This window comes from Juglans regia, chromosome 16 (assembly GCF_001411555.2).
Source record: "Juglans regia cultivar Chandler chromosome 16, Walnut 2.0, whole genome shotgun sequence".
NCBI lineage: Eukaryota > Viridiplantae > Streptophyta > Magnoliopsida > Fagales > Juglandaceae > Juglans > Juglans regia.
Genome location: NC_049916.1, coordinates 24,575,864 through 24,594,777, shown reverse-complemented (window position 1 = coordinate 24,594,777; position 18,914 = coordinate 24,575,864). Strand labels below are relative to the sequence as shown.

Genomic DNA, 18,914 nt, shown 5'->3' with positions numbered 1-18,914 from the left:
CCATACAAGGAAATTTTACATAAATAAAGCTTTGACAAAATATGAGAATTAACTGTTGCATGGATTGATGTTTGATGTAGCGGTTGTGACTGCTGTCGTGGGTGATGGATCTTCATTTGGTAAGTTTCCATTTATGCACAAATCTGGTGTTGTGTGATTATGGTTATTAATTAACACTTTTAATAATATATATAATTCTCAAGATTTGTTTAGCCACATTATTCAATTTGTCGATCGTGAGTTTAATCATTTAAGTTTAAAATAATTTGTAAGGGAACCAATTTAATTATAAGTTGGTGTGGATAACACATATAATAAAGTGCTTATATGATAAAATTTGAATTAGGTGAGAAATTTTAAAATTTAAATCTTATAAATTAAATATTATCATTTAAGTAACGTGGATGTTGTACTTGAACACTTACGGTACGTTTGGGTAGTGAGAATACTTGAGAATTGTTGAGAATGTTTGTGAATAGTTATGAGTAGAGATTGAAGTGAGTTTGTGGGTCCCATTGAGAGTATTTTGAGTTGTTTGGATGTGTGAAGTATGTTGAGTTGTTGACTTTTGGATAATAGTTGAAAAATGTGTTAGTCCCATAAATATTATAGTGATTTTATTTTTAGTAATAAATATTATAGTGATTTTATTATAGTAATTTTTTAATATTAATAAATATTGTAGTGATTTTATTTTATTTTTATATATAATAATGATAAACATTATAATGATTTTTTTTAATTTATAAATAATAGTGATAAATATTATAATGATTTATTTTCATATATATAATAGTGATAAATATTATAGTAATGTTATTTTTTATTTATATATTATAGTGATTTTATTTTTTATTTATATATTATAGTGATTTTATTTTTTATTTATATATAATAGTGATAAATAATGATTTTTTATTTTTATTTTTTATTTATATATAATAGTGATAAATATTATAGTGATTTATTTATTTATTTATATTTAATAGTGATAAATATTATAGTGATTTTATTTTTATTTATATATAATAATAATAAATATTATAAAATATTTATGAATAGTTATAAATAGAAATTAAAAATCTCATTAAAAATATTTTAAATTATTTAACATATAAAATATTTTTAATAATACAAAAATATTTGAAAAGTGCTAAGTATATTTGCTACCAAAACACAGCCTGAATCTAAACCTCTCCTCAGTCTCAGATGGGGGCCGAGGACTTGGAAAACACGAGGAGGAGATGCATCCAAAAACGAAATGCACCGTATGGTTGATTCGCAAATTTCTTCCCTCTCCAGAAGCCCCAAAAGTCTCTCTTCAATGAAATGCTCCGTTTCATTTTCCACGTCGGTGCACAATCGGTCCACGAATTCGCCTGATTGAAGAGTTTTCCTTTCGGCTTTCGTGGATGGTGGTTTTCAACTTGATCAGCGCTTGTTTCGGTCCAGTTTAGTAAGTCAATGGGCTGTCGGCGAACTCCGTCTTGATTCAAAGTTTTCTTGTTCACTTGATTATTTCTAACATCTTCATTTATGGCGTCTTGCTGCAAGTATTATCTGTGATGCCGCATGGTAGCGAGGGATGGGTATAACTACTACCAAGCCATTCCTCTTCTTTGTTCTGCTTCTACTCCTCAGAACATGCTTCTCCATTGATGGTGATATCCTTTCGATAGGCCAGTTCCTTTAAGCCGTGAATACTGACAGCATATAATCTCCAGGTGGCAAGTTTGAACTCGGATTCTTCAAACGAGGCATTCCTTAAAAAATCTAGGATATGATATAAACGGTTCGAGGGCCAGAAGATTGTTTCGGTAGCGAATAGAGAGAGCCATTTGTCTGACCCATCGACTTCAAGACTCGAATTCTCAGAAGATGGCAATCTAGTCCTTCTTGAAGGTTCCTCCAAGAAACCATTTTGGTCCACAAAGTTGAGGTATCTCCCCTCAAATTTAACTGAAGCAGCAATTGTAGATGATGGAAATTTTGTTTTAAGAGAAAAATTGAACATTTCTACTACATTTTGGGAGAGTTTCGACCATCCAACTGATACAAGGTTGCCAGGTGCAAAGCTTGGGGCCGATAAAGCTGGAAAGGTACCGAAGCAGCTTATTTCATGGACAGATTTAGAAGATCCATCACCAGGTCCGTTCTCATTCTCGTTGAGGCTAGACCCAAATGGAAGCAGTGAATATATCTTGGAGTGGAACATGTCCCAAGTTTATTGGAGTAGTGGAGTTTGGGATGGAAATACTTTCGGCTTCGTTCTTGAATTGAAGTTGAATAATGTCTTCAACTTTAGTTTCGTTTTGAATGAAAATGAAACCTATTTTACTTATTATCGTTTTGATACTTCTCTCATGTCACATTTTGTGATTGATTCTACCGGATAGATCCAGCAACTTACACGGCTGTCTCCCGTTCAGCCATGGGCTCTATTCTGGGCTCAACCGGCATCACTATCCAATGTCTATGCTTTCTCTGGTGCATTTGGCATATATGATGATAATTCATCTAACCTTTGTGATTGTCCAAACGGTTTTGACCCATTTTCAGATACCCAGATAAACGTATGGTTCTGTGGTTGTTTGAGGAAACGCCCTTTGCAACGTGGGAATCTAAATAGCAAAAGAGATTGGTTCCTGAAAATACCAAACATTAAATTTCCTGTTAACTCAAAAGCATATTTGGCAGTGAGTGCTCGAAGAAGTGAATTGGCTTGTATGAATAATTGTTCTGGCATGGCTTATGCTCGTAACAGCAGTGGGTGTCTGATATGGGAAGGAGCTATTTTGAACTTGCAGCGACCCTCGGATGGTGGTGAGGCTGGACAAGTATCTATCTTAGACTTGCTACGGATGAGTGTCAAATTAGTACCGAAGGCAGGATGGATAAGATGAAATCCACTTTAAGTTTTCATTATCTTCTTACTGAATTTATACGTAATTCTGTTATGATAGAGCTAATAATAATTCTTATCATCATAATCAGGAAACAAATGGAAGGTATGGGTGATTGTAGCTGTACCGGTGGCTGCAGGGCTAATCTTATGCCTCTCCGTTTGTTTCTCAAGCAAGAGAAAGCTCAAACGCAAAGGTAAGTGTAAGTTCTAACATTACATAGAAATCCTTAGAAAGTTACAGTTTTCTATTTTTTTGTTTCTGGGTTTAGTGGATCACTAGCAACAACAAAATGCTAAACCAAACTTTAGGAAAAGAAATTTGTGACATTGTTGAATTGTTCTTGAGAGTGTTGTGTTGCTCAAGGTTTTGTCCAATCAATTGATGAATATATTCTTCATGCTCTTGAAATCATTCGAACAAGTTTTCAGGAGAAATCCCACAAGCCTCACCAACACATTCAAAAACTCCATGAATTGGTTTTATCATAGCAAACACTAGATTTTCCACTAAAAAGACAAAAGTTGCGTCATTCTGTACCAAACAGGAGAGGAGGCAGCTACATGCAATGATCTAATGCAATTTGATCTTTGTACTGAAATTCATGCAATCAGTGAAGGAACAAACACTAAAGAAAATGAAAAGAAAAGAGGAAAGAAGGATGTTGAGTTACCGCTATTTAGTTATGAGAGCATATCAGCTGCAACCGATAATTTCTCATTGCAAATAAGCTTGGAGAAGGAGGTTTTGGACTTGTCTACAAGGTATTTATGTTCCATTATACTAAATGGGTGTGTTTAAAAAAAATTAAGACAACCGACAATGGTAAATGTTAAGAAAGTTTAAAGAGTTTATGGTTCTATTTCACAGGGAAAGTTACTTACGGGGCAGGAAATTGCAGTGAAAATACTTTCAAAAAGATCTGGATAGGGGCTTGAGGAGTTTAGAAATGAGACAACACTAAATGCAAAACTTCAACATAGAAATCTTGTCAAACTCTTGGGTTGCTGTATTGAAGGAGATGAGAAAATACCAATATACGAGTACATGCCCAATAAAAGTTTGGATTTCTACATTTTTTGTGTGTCCTTATTTATCTTGGTGCTTGTTATATACATACATATGTATAAAAAATATCCATATACACACAAGTATATAATTCTAGGTTCTTGAGTACTAATTTCCTTTGTATCGTTTAAACAGATCCAACTACGAAAAAAATGTTAGATTGGGGGACACACATTCACATTATTGAAGGGATTGCTCAAGGACTCCTCTATCTTCATCAGTATTCAAGGTTAAGAATTATACATAGAGATATGAAACCCAGTAACATTCTCTTGGATGGTGAAATGAACCTGAAAATATCAGATTTTGGCATGTCTTGAATATTTGGAGATAATGAAATACTAGCAAACACTAATCGGATTTTTAGAACTTTGTAAGTATGTAATCTATTCCACATGCATCCCATATTTGCAAGTGCCACCTAAATTTACTAAGCAAGCTACTAAACGCTGAGTTTTGGAATCCAGCGGCTACATGTCTTCTGAATATGCCATAGAGGGTTTGTATTAAATAAAATCTGATGTGTTTAGCTTTGGAGTATTGCTACTCGAGATTGTTTGTGGGAAGAAGAATACTGGCTTTTATAACTACGGGTCACTCAATCTTCTTAGATATGTGTGTAGCTTTTTTACCCTATTATGTCTTTCATGGTTTTACGTTAATAATTTATGAATTAGGATCCTCTTTAATTGTCCGAGTGTATTCAATGGTCTAATGCAAAGAGAGATATGTTGGGGAAATCAACACAGCGGAAGGGGATAAAAGCGGTAATAAAAGAGTACACTCATGCACTCAGTGACACCAAGAATTTAACGTGGTTCAGCAACTGCCTACATCCACAGAAAAGAGCTTCACTAATAAATAGTGGAACACAAGAAAATATTACAGAGGAGGAGGATCACACTCCACTCGGCTCTCTCTCTTTTCTTTTCTCTCAGAGCTCTCTCGGCTCTCTCTCTTTTCTTTTCTCCTTGGGTGTGTTTGAGACTCTCGCCAGAAGCCTCAATTTATAGATGCATTGTTTTACGTATGAATGCATTTATTGTTGCGTTCAATGGACAGTTGAGAGCTGGGCGTTAGGGGTTAAGCAGCAAGCAGTCATTGTTGACTGCTTGCTTGGGCATGGATTTCAACAATTCTCCCCCTCCATGCCCATTTACCTAGATGCTCTCCATCCCAGTTATGTCTCTGCATAGCTCAAGCTTCTCACTTGTAACCACCTTCGTCAGCATGTTTGCTGGGTTCTCTTTCGTATGGATCTTCACAAGCTTCAACAGCTGTTGTTCCATCGCTTCGCGTATCCAATGATAGCGGATATCAATATGCTTGGTGCGGGAGTGGTACATTGAATTCTTGCTCAAGTCTAGAGCACTTTGACTATCACAATGTACCTTGTAGTCTTCTTGACTAACTCCTAGTTCTTGGAGAAAACGTTTCATCCACAACATCTCTTTTCCAGCTTCCGCTGCGACAATGTACTCTGCCTCCGTTGTGGATAAAGCAACACACTTTTGCAACTTGGACTGCCAAGAGAGCTCCTCCTGCAAAGGTGAAGAGAAATCCTGAAGTAGATTTCCTGCTATCCAAATCTCCTGCCATATCTGAATCTGTATAGCCTTCCAAAACTGGTTTAGCTCCCCCAAAACACAAGCACATTTTCGATGTACCTTTCAGGTACCTGAGAATCCACTTGACTGCTTCCCAATGATCCTTTCCTGGATTTGAAAGGAATCTGCTCACCATGCCTACAGCATGAGCAATATCTGGTCTGGTACAAACCATTGCATACATCAGGCTTCCTACTGCTGAAGAGTAGGGGATTGCTTCCATTTCTTCAATCTCTTTCTTTGAAGAAGGACACGAGCTCTTGCTCAATTTGAAGTGGTTTGCAAGTGGAGTTTTGACTGGCTTAGCATCTCCCATGTTGAAACGTCTAATGACCTGTTCAACATATTTTTGTTGTGATAGCCACACCCTTTTGACTTTCCTATCACGAACAATCTTCATGCCCAAAATTTGCTGTGCTGGGCCTAAGTCCTTCATGTCAAAGGACTTGGATAGTTCCTTCTTTAGTTTGTTAATCATGGACCTATCCTCACCAACGATTAACATATCATCAACGTAAAGAAGGAGTATGACAAACTTGTCATTCTGGAACTTTCGAACATAGACACACTAATCTGCAACATGTCTCTTGTAACCATGACTCATCATGAATGAGTCGAACTTCTTGTACCATTGCCTCAGCGCTTGCTTGAGGCCATAGAGACTCTTCTTCAGCCTGCAGACTAAGTGATCTTTCCCTGGAGCTTCAAAACCTTCTGGTTGCTCCATATAGATCTCCTCCTCCAAATCTCCATGGAGAAAGGCTGTCTTCACATCCATCTGTTCGAGTTCCAAATTCAAGCTGGCTACCAATCCGAGTATGACTTGGATCGACATCATTTTCACCACCGGAGAAAATATCTCGTCAAAGTCGATTCCCTTCTTCTGCTGGAATCCTTTGACAACCAATCTGGTCTTGTGCTTCATCAGCTTTCCTTGGCCATCTTTCTTCAACTTGAACACCCATTTGTTCTTTAGGGCTTTCTTTCCTTCAGGAAGTTTCACCAACTCATAGGTCTGATTTTTCTGCAAAGAACTAATCTCTTCTTGCATTGCCTGCACCCATAGGCTTCTATCAGCATGAGTTTGAACTTCCTGGAAGCTCTCAGGCTCCCCCTCATCAGTAAGCAGAATATAGTCTGATTCCGGATATCTCCTCGACGGAATCAGTAGGCGGCCTCTTGCCGATCTTCTTGGTTCATCAACCAAAGGAGGTTCGTCACCATCTAACCCTTGTGGTGGTACACCAGCTGCTGGTGGAGAGGATTCTTGCTCCCCCTGCTCGACACCCTGAGCTTCTTCTTCTGCTTCTGGATCTCGATCCTGCATATCCTCATTATCTGTGGCGGACTGTAATGGTGCAGGATTTGGAGTATCGGAACTAAGCTCTCTTGATGAAGCTTCAGTTCCTATGTTCTGGTTTTCATGGAACACAACGTCCCTACTTCTGACAATTTTCTTTGTCACTGGATCCCATAACTTGTATCCGAATTCTTCATCTCCATATCCAACAAAGATACATGGAGTTGACTTGACATCGAGCTTCTGTCTCAGCTCCTTGGATACGTGTGCAAAGGCTTTGCACCCAAACACTCTCAGGTGAGAGTAAGAGACATCTTTTCCAGACCAAACCTTCTCAGGAATTTCAAATTCCAGTGGTGCAGAAGGTGATCTGTTGATCAGGTAACAGGCAGCTAGAACAGCTTCACCCCAGAATGGCTTTGGTAACTTGGCCATACTGAGCATGCATCTTGTTCTTTCAATGATGGTCCGGTTCATTCTTTCGGCTACACCATTGTGCTGAGGGGTATATGGGACCGTCTTCTCATGTCGAATACCGCGATCAGCGCAGTATGCAGCGAACCTTTTGGAGACATATTCTCCTCCGTTGTCCGTTCGCAAGCACTTCAACTTCTTTCCCGTCTCTCTTTCCACTAGGGTGTGGAAATTCTTGAAGTGCTCGAAGACCTGATCCTTTGACTTCAAAACATATACCCAGACCTTTCGTGAAGCATCATCAATGAATGTCACGAAATATCTGTTACCTCCCAATGACTCTTCTTCCATGGGACCACATACATCAGAGTGTACCAGACTCAACAACTCTGATCTTCTCTTCGTAGAGGATTTAAACGAGACTCTGCATTGTTTGCCAAACAAACAGTACTCATAAGGGTTTAACGCTGTTCCTTTGGCAACTTTGATGAGTGCCTTCTTCGCAAGCGTATCCAACCCTTTCTCACCCATGTGTCCGAGTCTCTTATGCCACAGATTCGGTGATGCCTCGTCTTCCACTGCATTGAGGCTATCAGAACCGATCTTCACATGGGTCTTGTACAACGTACCGCAAATATGTCATCGGGCGACAACCATGGCACCTTGTGACAGCTTCCAAGTGCCTTTGCTGAAGTAGCTGTAATAGCCCTGTCGATCAAGGGCTGTCCCGGAAATCAGGTTGAGTCGAAGGTCAGGAATGTGTCGAACATCTTTCAACACCATGGTGCAACCAACGTTGGTTTTTATCTGCACTTTGCCAACTCCCACGATCTTCGAGGAACTGACATTCCCCATCCTTACCGTACCAAAGTCTCCTGCTTTGTACGTAGTGAAAAATTCATTATGGGAAGTGGCATGATATGATGCTGCTGTGTCTACCACCCACTCAACATCATGGCTTGCAATGTGCAGACACGTCTTGTCACTGGTGGAGAGTATTGCCACATCTCCAGAAAGAGTGACAAGGGTTTCACCATCTTCTTTCTTCAGCTTACTACTTTGACCTTGCTCCCTTAAAAACTTGCGGCAGTGTTTCCTCATATGGCCTTCTTTGCCACAATGGTAACATTTTATGTTACCCGTCTGCTGGTTCCTGTTGCTGCTGGACCTTCCACGTGGTTGAGGCTTCCCTCTATTTCTGCCTCCACTTCTCCCTCTATCATTACCTTGAGGCCTTTCTCTACTCTCAGTGACAAGGGCATGAGTTTGATTCATGCTTGTCTCTTTTCGTCTGGCCTCCTCATTAAACAGGGCATCCTTAACCATCGTCATGGTAAGTTTGCCATCTGGAGTAGAGTTACTTAGGGAGACCACCAGCGTCTCCCAGCTGTCTGGTAATGAACTGAGAAGTAGCAGGGCTTGTTCTTCATCGCCAAGATTCAGGTTGACGGACCCGAGCTGGTTAACTAGGTTTTGAAACTCGCTAGTATGCTCGGCAACAGAGGTATCGATTTTCAACTTCAAGTTAACAAGCCGTCTCATCAAGAGGGCCTTGTTTCGAGCAGTTTTAGCCTGATACATATCCTCTAACTTTTTCCAGAGGTTATATGCATCCGTCTCCTGAGCCACGTGGTGAAAAACACTATAGTCAATCCATTGCCTGATCTGACCAATAGTCTTCTTGTGCATCTTTCTCCACACTTGATCCGTAACTTCATCTGGCTTCTTCCCTTCATCTTCCAAAGGGTCAAACAGATCTTTACAGTTCAAGAGATCCTCCATTCGAGGTCTCCAAAGACTGTAGTTTGAGGCAGTCAGCTTTATCATGGCGCCTGATGCTGAATCCTCCATGGATTTAGACTGTTCTAAATACAAAATGCAAGTATAGGATCTTCGAGGTGGAATATCAAAAAATGGACAGTACCGTTGTGTCCGGAACGTCTGATTTTGTTGGAAACGAGTCTTGTTTCGTCAAAATCGGACTCAGATAGCACAAGGAATGAGCAAAAGAACCAAAACAGGAACTCTGTCGCGCGTGCAGTGCGTGGCGCGAACAAAACGCGTAGGCGCGTGTACCTCACGCGCAGGAACTCCTCTGGTGCGCGTGGAACGCGTAGGCGCGTGTAACTCACGAGCTTATGGAGTCAGGGGCACGTCAGGCACGTGAACTTCACGCGCAGTGGCTTCTCTGGAGCGCGTGGCTGAGCGTGGGACTCACGCGCTAGGTACTCTCCTTGGCGCGTGTGACGCGTGTCGAGAGTGGGTCTCACTCTCCGATCTTCAGACGGAGCGTGGAGGAGCGTGCGGCCTCCGTTTGGCCTCTGGTTTCCACCGCTTTTCTTGTCTGGATGAGACGAACACAATGGTATGCTCAAATTTGAAAACTGAGCTACACACTAAAACCGAGTTTTCTGTAAAAAACTTCTTCCAACAAACGCTCTGATACCACTTGTTGGGAAAATCAACACAGCGGAAGGGGATAAAAACGGTAATAAAAGAGTACACTCATGCACTCAGTGACACCAAGAATTTAACGTGGTTCGGCAACTGCCTACATCCATAGAAAAGAGCTTCACTAATAAATAGTGGAACACAAGAAAATATTACAGAGGAGGAGGATCACACTCCACTCAACTCAACTCTCTTCTTTTCTCTCAGAGCTCTCTCGGCTCTCTCTCTTTTCTTTTCTCCTTGGGTGTGTTTGAGACTCTCGCCAGAAGCCTCAATTTATAGATGCATTGTTTTACGGATGAATGCATTTATTGTTGCATTCAATGGACAGTTGAGAGCTGGGCGTTAGGGGTTAAGCAGCAAGTAGTCATTGTTGACTGCTTGCTTGGGCAGGGATTTCAACAAGATAGACACAACTTTAAATGAGCATGTGTGGTCAACATTGCTTGAAAATCCTATGCTGTTAGCATTAAAATTTGTAGAGCTCACATGATGGGCTATCTATCTCTAGAAATGGACCATCCAATTTGGTTGGACAATTGTAGATGATCTATATTATAAGTTATAATCTGAATTACTCTTAATTTTTAACAAAATTTACATTGATTTGAAATGAATACATGCTTGAGAGTTATGGAGAGATGGACAGAGTTTGGAGTCGATAGATTCAACGATAGGGTATCCATCTTCCATTTCTACTATGGTGAGATACATTGATATTGGGCTACTTTGCATTCAAGAAAGTCCAGCTGATCGACCTACCATGCCTAATGTTGTCTCAATGATTAGTAATGAATATGCACCTCTGCCTATACACCCAAGCACCCTGCTTTTACAGTAGGCCGGAATTTGATGCATATGAATTCAACAATTAATTCTGCAGATAATTGCTCAATAAATAGTGTAACTATTTCGATAACAGAGACTGTTCAAATCCTAACTCTACACTTTATCATATTTAATTGAATTAAACGTTTGAAAATGAGTTGGGGCTACATGTAAGGGAGAATGATAAGAATATAATATAAACAATTAAATATATATATTCTCAACATTTTAAATTTTTAGAATAAGTGGTGATTTCACAAAAATTAAGTCAGACCTCAATTTGATTTGTTAATAATTAAGATGAATTTACATTCACAAATGAACATATTTAAATCCAAATTTAACTGAGTAGAGTTTAGGCTTTATTTGGACAATGAGGTATTTTCAAATATTTTGAAAACTTCTCATAATTTTATTTCTAAATATCATTCAAACACAAAACACTTTCAAATTTTAAATTTTTAAATTTTTATCTAATCATTATCAAAACACAAAAGTAAAACTTTTCTGAACTTTCCAATAAAACACAAAAACAATAAAGTTTTTTCAGATTTCGAAACAAAATTAATATTAAAAATTATATTAAACAATTGTTTAATAACTTTATTCAATTTTTTTTATATATTTTTTTAAAATCCAATAAAACATTTTAATTCAAACTATTTTATTATTATTTACAAATAATTTTACTATTATTCATAAAATTATTAAATATTCTAAATATCTAAACCAACCCTAAATCAACCATCACAGATTCTTGTTGTTTACAACCCTACTTGAATTGCAAAGTTAAGTCGGTTCTAGAAGACTAGTCGAGTGAATGGGTCAAGTCAAGGGGCCGCCAACGAACTATCTAATATAGTAATAATACACATTTTAAGAATTTGTTGTTTACAACCCTACTCGAATTACAGAGTTAAGTTGGTCCTAGAAGATAGTTGAGTGAATGGGTCAAATCAAAGATTAATACAACCCTACTCTAATAAAATAATAACACACATATTAATAATTTGTTGTTTACAACCCTACTCGAATTATAGAGTTAAATTGGTCCTAGAAGACAGTTGAGTGTGTGGGTCAAGTCAATGGGCCGGCGACGAACTATCTAACAAAGTAATAATACACAGATTAATAATTTGTAGTTTAAACCCTACTCGAATTACAGAGTTAAGTTGGTTCTAGAAGACAATTGAGTGAATGGGTCAAGTCAAGGGGCCGGCGATAAAGTATCTAATAAAGTAATAATACACATATTAATAATTTGTTGTTTACAACCCTACTCGAATTACAGAGTTAAATTGGTCCTAGGAGACAGTTGAGTGAATGAGTCAAGTTAAAGATTAATACAACCCTACTTTAATATAAAGTAATAATGCATAGATTAATAATTTATTGTTTACAACCTTACTCGAATTACATAGTTAAGTCGGTCCTAGAAGACAGTTGAGTGAATGGGTCAAGTCAAGGGGCCGGCGATGAACTATCTAATAAAATAATAATACACAAATTAATAATTTTTTTTTTACAACCCTACTTGAATTACAGAGTTAAGTCGGTCCTAGAAGACAGTTGAGTGAATGGGTCAAGTCAAGGGGCCGGCAATGAACTATCTAATAAAATAATAATACACAAATTAATAATTTTTTTTTTACAACCCTACTTGAATTACAGAATTAAGTCGGTCCTAGAAGACAGTTGAGTGAATGGGTCAAGTCAAATGGGCTAGCGACGAACTATTTAATAAAGTAATAATACACATATTAATAATTTGTAGTTTACAATCCTACTCGAATTACAGAGTTAAGTCGGTCCTAGAAGACAATTGAGTGAATGAGTCAAGTCAAGGGACCGGCGATGAACTATATAATAAAGTAATAATACACATTAATAATTTGTTGTTTATAGCCCTACTTGAATTACAAAATTAAGTTGGTCCTAGAAGACAGTTGAGTGAATAGGTCAAGTCAAAGATTAATACAAACCGACTCTAATAAAGTAATAATACAAAGATTAATAATTTATTGTTTACAACCCTACTTGAATTACAGAGTTAAGTCAGTCCTAGAAGACAATTGAGTGATTGGGTCAAATCGAGCCTTAAACTCTACTCATTTAAATTTGGATTTAACTATGTTCATTTGTGAATATAAATTAATCTTAATTACTAACAACTCAAATCGAGCTCTAACTTAGTTTTTGGGAATATGTAAATTTTAATTACTTAAATTATATTCTTAGCATTCTCCCTTACATGTAGCCCAAACTCATTTTCAATTAGTGGTGGAAAGCATGAGACATTTATTTCAATTAAATATGGTAGAATGTAGAGTTCGAATTTGAACTCATGACTTCTATTTGAAATCATTACTTATTCCAAAATCTTAAAAGAAATAATTTGATTTAATTATTCATATTATATTCTTAAGAATTTTAATATAAACAAGTCGAGCTTAATCAACCATTGCTCGCCTACACTTTGCTCATTTATAGTTCTAATTATATGTTCTTAAACTAAAATTTCATCGTCAACACACGATGTTGTGTTGGTGAAATACATAATAATATATAATAAAAATTATAATGAAATTAAAATTAAGATGAAATCAAATAGGACTGAGGTACGAAAATCTCGCTCTCTTTAAGGAGATTTAAGTCCTCTATAGAGTACAAAGTCTCAAATTAACCGGTGCAGTAGAAATCTTCTTGATTTGACTCCTCCAGGATACAACAGCCTAACTGATCGTCATATGAATCAAACCTACTATGCACAAGTGGTTGAGTCCAAAGCTCCACTCAAAAGAACACCTATCTTTTATCTAAAAAATACTCTCAAAATTATCTATATACAACCCTCTATTTAATCTCTCTAGAAATTTTCTCCATGTTGTACAGATAAAACAATACCACACCAAAAATAATAATAATAAACTATAGACAGACGCCAACCACCATCCAAATTTAAACAATTCAAAATACACAAGGAGCCGGCACATTCATTCATGAAAAAAGATAGACTCGGAAATAGTGCAATGAATGATAAATTAAAAGGACAAATTTAATGAAAAGATTAACGTTTTTTTTCAAGAAACGGCACACTCATTTGTTACCAACTTAAAAGAAAAAACCGACAGCAGAAGTTTATAGGACCATTAACTAAGAGCGGTAAGAAATTAGTTGATAAGAAGAAAAATTTCAAATATAATAACGGTACAGACGTTAATGGCCGCTTAAAAGTAATGATATAAATTGATATTATTTATTGTGATATATTAGATTTATTTTATAATAAAAAAAATTTAAATTTTATTAATTTGTAAACTTTATTCTCATAAGATATCTTTATTAACCTGTCAATTCTCCAGTTTTACCGTTGATTATGCTACAGATTAATGTCATGGTACCACTTCATTGAAAAAAGACTAAATTATCTTTTTGTAATTTTAAAATTATCATGACTTTTTAATCTTATATAAAGTTGTAAAAGAATTATAAAAATAAAAATAATTTTTTTTTTTCGCTTGACAATTCTATAACGAGTAATATTAAATAAAATCGTAAAATGTACAGATACTTTACGGTCATTTTAAAAAAAAGTGAGATTTATTATTAAAAAATTTATTTATTTATATAATTTTCATAATTATTTATTTTTTTAAAAATAATTATGCGAAACTTATATTCTTAAATAATAATTTCTCTTCTATAATAGTCAAGAGTCCAAATATTTTACAAAAAGTCAATTGACCAAAACATTGGGTCTTTGTGGACCCAATGGGAACGTATTGTATTTAACGAACATATATTATAGGTTGCGGTCTAATTGTCTTGGACAGAATATCTTGTCCAGTGGTCCACGCGAAAAGAAATTATTGTTTTTTTTTTATATTGAATTTTACTTTTTTAAAAAATAATTGTACGGTGCTTTACTTGACGAATATAGCATTGTTCAAAGTTTTATTGTACACTAGATTATTTCTGGCATCCTCATTCTTAAGGCATCTTTCCGTAACTACAACTTGCGGTGCTAGCTGCTGCATGTTTGTGAGGGATATGGGTATTGATGGTACCAGGCCATTCCTCTTATTTGTTCTGCTTCTACTGCTCAGAGCATGCTTCTCCGTTAACGCTGATGATATCTTTAAGAAAGGTCAGCCGCCCCTTTCGGTGATAAATAACGACAGCATCTCATCTAAGAATGGCAGATTTGAACTCGGATTCTTCGAACGAGGTACTCCACCAAAATTCTACCTGGGGATAAGGTTTAAACGCTTAGTGAGCCAGAGGATTGTTTGGGTAGCAAATAGTGAAAGCCATTTGTCCAACCCTCGTACTTCAAGACTCGAATTCTCAGAGGATGGCAATCTCGTTCTTCTTGAAGCTAATTCCTCCAAGAAGCCATTTTGGTCCACAAATTTGCAGAATCTTCCCTCAAATTCAACTGAAGCAGCACTTCTTGATGATGGAAATCTTGTTTTAAGAGATAGATCGGACCTTTCTACTATATTTTGGGAGAGTTTCGACTGCCCAACTGATACATGGCTGCCAGGTGCAAAGCTTGGGATCTATAAAACTGGAAAAGAACCGAAGCAACTTATTTCATGGAAAAATTCAGAAGATCCATCACCGGGTCTGTTCTCATGTTCGTTGAGAATAGACCCAAATGGAAGCAGTGAATATATCTTCGAGTGGAACAGGTCCCAAGTTTATTGGAGTTCTGGAATTTGGAATGGAGAAACTTTCGCCTTTATTCCTGAGATGGGGTTGAATCATATATATAACCTCACTGTTGTGTCAAATGAAAATGAAACCTATTCGAGTTACTCTCTTTATAATTCCTCTCTAACGTCAATATGTTTTATTGATTCTACCGGAAAATTCAACGCACTTACATGGCTGCCCGCTAATGAGGCGACGACTGAGCCGTGGGTTCTATGGGCTCAACCAAAATCACTATCTGATGTCTATGCTTTGTGTGGTCCATTTGGCATATATCATGATAATACATCTCAGCCTTGTGATTGTCCAAAAGGTTTTGAACCATTTTCAGATAATCAGACCAGACTAAACGACTGGTCCAGTGGTTGTTTGAGGAGACACCCTTTGCAATGTGAAAATCGTAATGCCAAAAATGATTGGTTTCAAAAAATACCCAACGTCACATCGCCAATTAACTGGAAAGCATATTCGGCAATGAGTGCCGGAAGGTGTCAATTAGCTTGCATGAATAATTGTGCTTGCACAGCTTATGCTAAAAACAGCATCGGGTGTCTGATATGGGAAGGAGCTCTTTTGAACATGCAACGACCCTCGGATGGTGGAAAGGTTGGACAAGATATATATCTCAGACTATCTGCTGATGAGCCTCAAATTAGTACCAAAGGCAGGACGAAAAAGATGAAACATACATTAGTTTACATTATCGTCTTACTTAATCGAAATGCAATTCTATTCTGATAGAGCTAATGGTCGTTCTTATCATCATAATCAGGAACCAAATGGAAAGTATGGGTGATTGTAGTTGTGCTGGTAGCTGCAACAGGGCTAATCTTATGCCTATCCGTTTGTTTCTCAATCAAGAGAAAGCTCAAACACAAAGGTAAGTTCTAACATTACATACAAATCCTCAAAAAGTTGCAATTTTATATTTTTTGTTTATGGGCGAGTGGATCACTAGCAACAACAAAATGCTCCACCAAAATCTAGGACAAGAAAGCTGTGACATTTGCTTTTTCTCAACGTTTTGTCTCATCAATTGGTGAAGATATTCTTCATGCTTTTGAAATAATCTGAACCAAGTTTCCAAGAGAAATCCCACAAGTCTCTCCAGCATATTCCAAAACTTCCTTAATTGATTTTATCAGAGCAAACACTTGATTCTCGATTAAAATGACAAAACGCGCATCATTCTGTGCAAAACAGGAGAGACGACAGCTACAAGCAATGATCTAATGTTATTTGATGTTAGTACTGAAATTCATGCAATCAGTGATGGAACAAACAACCAAGATAATGATAAGAAAAGAGGGAAGAAGGATGTTGAGTTACCGTTATTCAGTTATGAAAGCGTATTAGTTGCAACCGATAATTTCTCAACTGCAAATAAGCTTGGAGAAGGAGGTTTTGGACCTGTCTATAAGGTATGTATGTTCCATTCTGCTAAATGAATCTGCTTCAAAAAATATGGTAAACTTTGAAGGAAGTTTAAAGAGTTTATGGTTCTCTTTCACAGGGGAAGTTACTTAAGGGGAAGGAAATTGCAGTGAAAATGCTTTCAAAAAGATCTGGACAGGGGCTTGAGGAGTTTAGAAATGAGACAACACTAATTGCAAAACTTCAACATAGAAATCTTGTCAAACTCTTGGGTTGCTGTATTGAAGGAGATGAGAAAATACTAATATATGAGTACATGCCCAATAAAAGTTTGGATTTCTACCTTTTTGGTGCGTCCTAATTTTAGTCATCTTGATTCTTATTGTATACATACATATGTATAAAAATTATTCACACACACACACGCGCGCGCGTGACATACAGATATATATATATATATATATATAAAATTCTAGGTTCTTGAATGCTGATTTCCTTTGTGGCATCATTTAAACAGATCCAGCTAAGAAAAAAATGTTAGATTGGGGGACACGCATTCACATTATTGAAGGGATTGCTCAAGGACTTCTGTATCTTCATCAGTATTCAAGATTAAGAATTATACATAGAGATATGAAACCCAGTAACATTCTCTTGGATAGTGAAATGAACCCAAAAATATCAGATTTTGGCATGGCTCGAATAGTTGGAGATAATGAAATACAAGCAAACACAAATCGGATTGTTGGAACTTTGTAAGTATGCAATCTATTCCACATGCATCCCATATTTGCCACTGCTACCTAAATTTACTTAGCAAACTACTAAGCACTGAATTTTGGAATCCAGCGGCTACATGTCTCCCGAATATGCCATGGAGGGTCTGTATTCGATAAAGTCTGATGTATTTAGCTTTGGAGTATTGCTACTCGAGATTGTGAGTGGGAAGAAGAACACAGGATTTTATAACCACGGGTCACTCAATCTTCTTAGATATGTATGTAACTTTCATACTCTATTAGGTCTTTCCTGTTTTTACATTAATAATTTATCTAAATTAGGATTCTCTTTAATTGTTCAAATGTATTGGATGATCCAATGCAAAAAGAGATAAGACACAACTTTAAATGTGCATGTGTGGTCAACATTGCTCGAAAATCCTACAATGCTTTCATTAAAAGTTTTAGATCTATCTCTAGAATCAGACCATCCATTTTGGTCAGGCAATTGTAGAGAATCTATATTGTAAGCTATAAACTAAATTACTCTTAATTTTTATTGAAATTTACATTGACTTGAAATGAATACAGGCTTGGGAGTTGTGGAGAGATGGTCAAAGCTTGAAGTTGATGGATTCAACGATAGGGTATCCATCTTCCACTTCTACCCTGGTGAGATGCATTAATATCGGGCTACTTTGCGTTCAAGAAAATCCAGCTGATCGACCTACCATGCTTGATGTGGTCTTAATGATCAGTAATGAACATGGACCTCTAGTTACACCCATGCAACCTGCTTTTACAGCTGGCCGGAATTTGACGCACATGAATCCAACAGTTAACCCTGTAGAGAATTGCTCAATAAACAGTATAACTTTTTCGATAATGGAGGCTCGATGAATACTACTACTGTTTGGTTTACTAATTAACTGTGCAAGCTAATAGGCAAAGCTGCTTACAGAAAGTAATTTCTGGATCACAAGGAGGGTTCAAGCATGCTGCAGAGCACAGACAGAGAGTATTGTAATTTTTCATGATGATATACATATAACTATTGAGATAGATATTGCCTTTTTTGTTCAAGTCTTCCGTCACCACAAAGGGCAATAATAATTTGTACAAGTTGTGTAGGCTCGAACCATGAGCTTGAGCTTCACAAATGGAGTAATAAATGGCATGTTGTTCATATCAATTCTTGAAGTTGTTAAGAATTTTTATTTCTTAGTGAATAACAATTAGTAAAAACATTAAAGATACCTAGCACATGATTCACAACACCTCTAATAAGATATATATGCTTGTGTATATAATTCTCGAAATTGTTGAGCCTCTATATTCAATTTTAGGACCATGAATTTGACCATTTACATAAAAGTTTGGAACACTTGAATATTGTTTTTTTTATAATATACTTCATCTTTTTCTTTTGTTTAATTTATTGTAATTTGTAAAATGAAGCTCTAGATATATGTGTGCGTGTGTGGAGATTCAATAAAATTAATTAAATAGAGAAAGAACACAGCGGGTGGAATAT

The 18,914-nt window shown here is 36.7% G+C and overlaps 1 protein-coding gene and 1 pseudogene across 1 annotated transcript; both read left to right on the top strand.

Moving 5' to 3' along the window:
* Window positions 1–2,792: 2,792 nt before the first annotated feature.
* On the top strand, window positions 2,793–5,051 carry LOC109006523 (annotated as a pseudogene).
* Window positions 5,052–14,531: 9,480 nt separating this feature from the next.
* On the top strand, window positions 14,532–18,572 carry LOC109006515 (receptor-like serine/threonine-protein kinase SD1-6). Its single transcript, XM_018985810.2, has 7 exons — window positions 14,532–15,951; window positions 16,060–16,167; window positions 16,491–16,708; window positions 16,801–17,011; window positions 17,179–17,416; window positions 17,511–17,658; window positions 17,972–18,572. The coding sequence occupies exons 1-7, from the start codon at window positions 14,607–14,609 to the stop codon at window positions 18,278–18,280; spliced, it is 2,577 nt and encodes an 858-aa protein (XP_018841355.1). The 5' UTR covers window positions 14,532–14,606; the 3' UTR covers window positions 18,281–18,572.
* The last annotated feature ends 342 nt before the right edge of the window (window positions 18,573–18,914 follow it).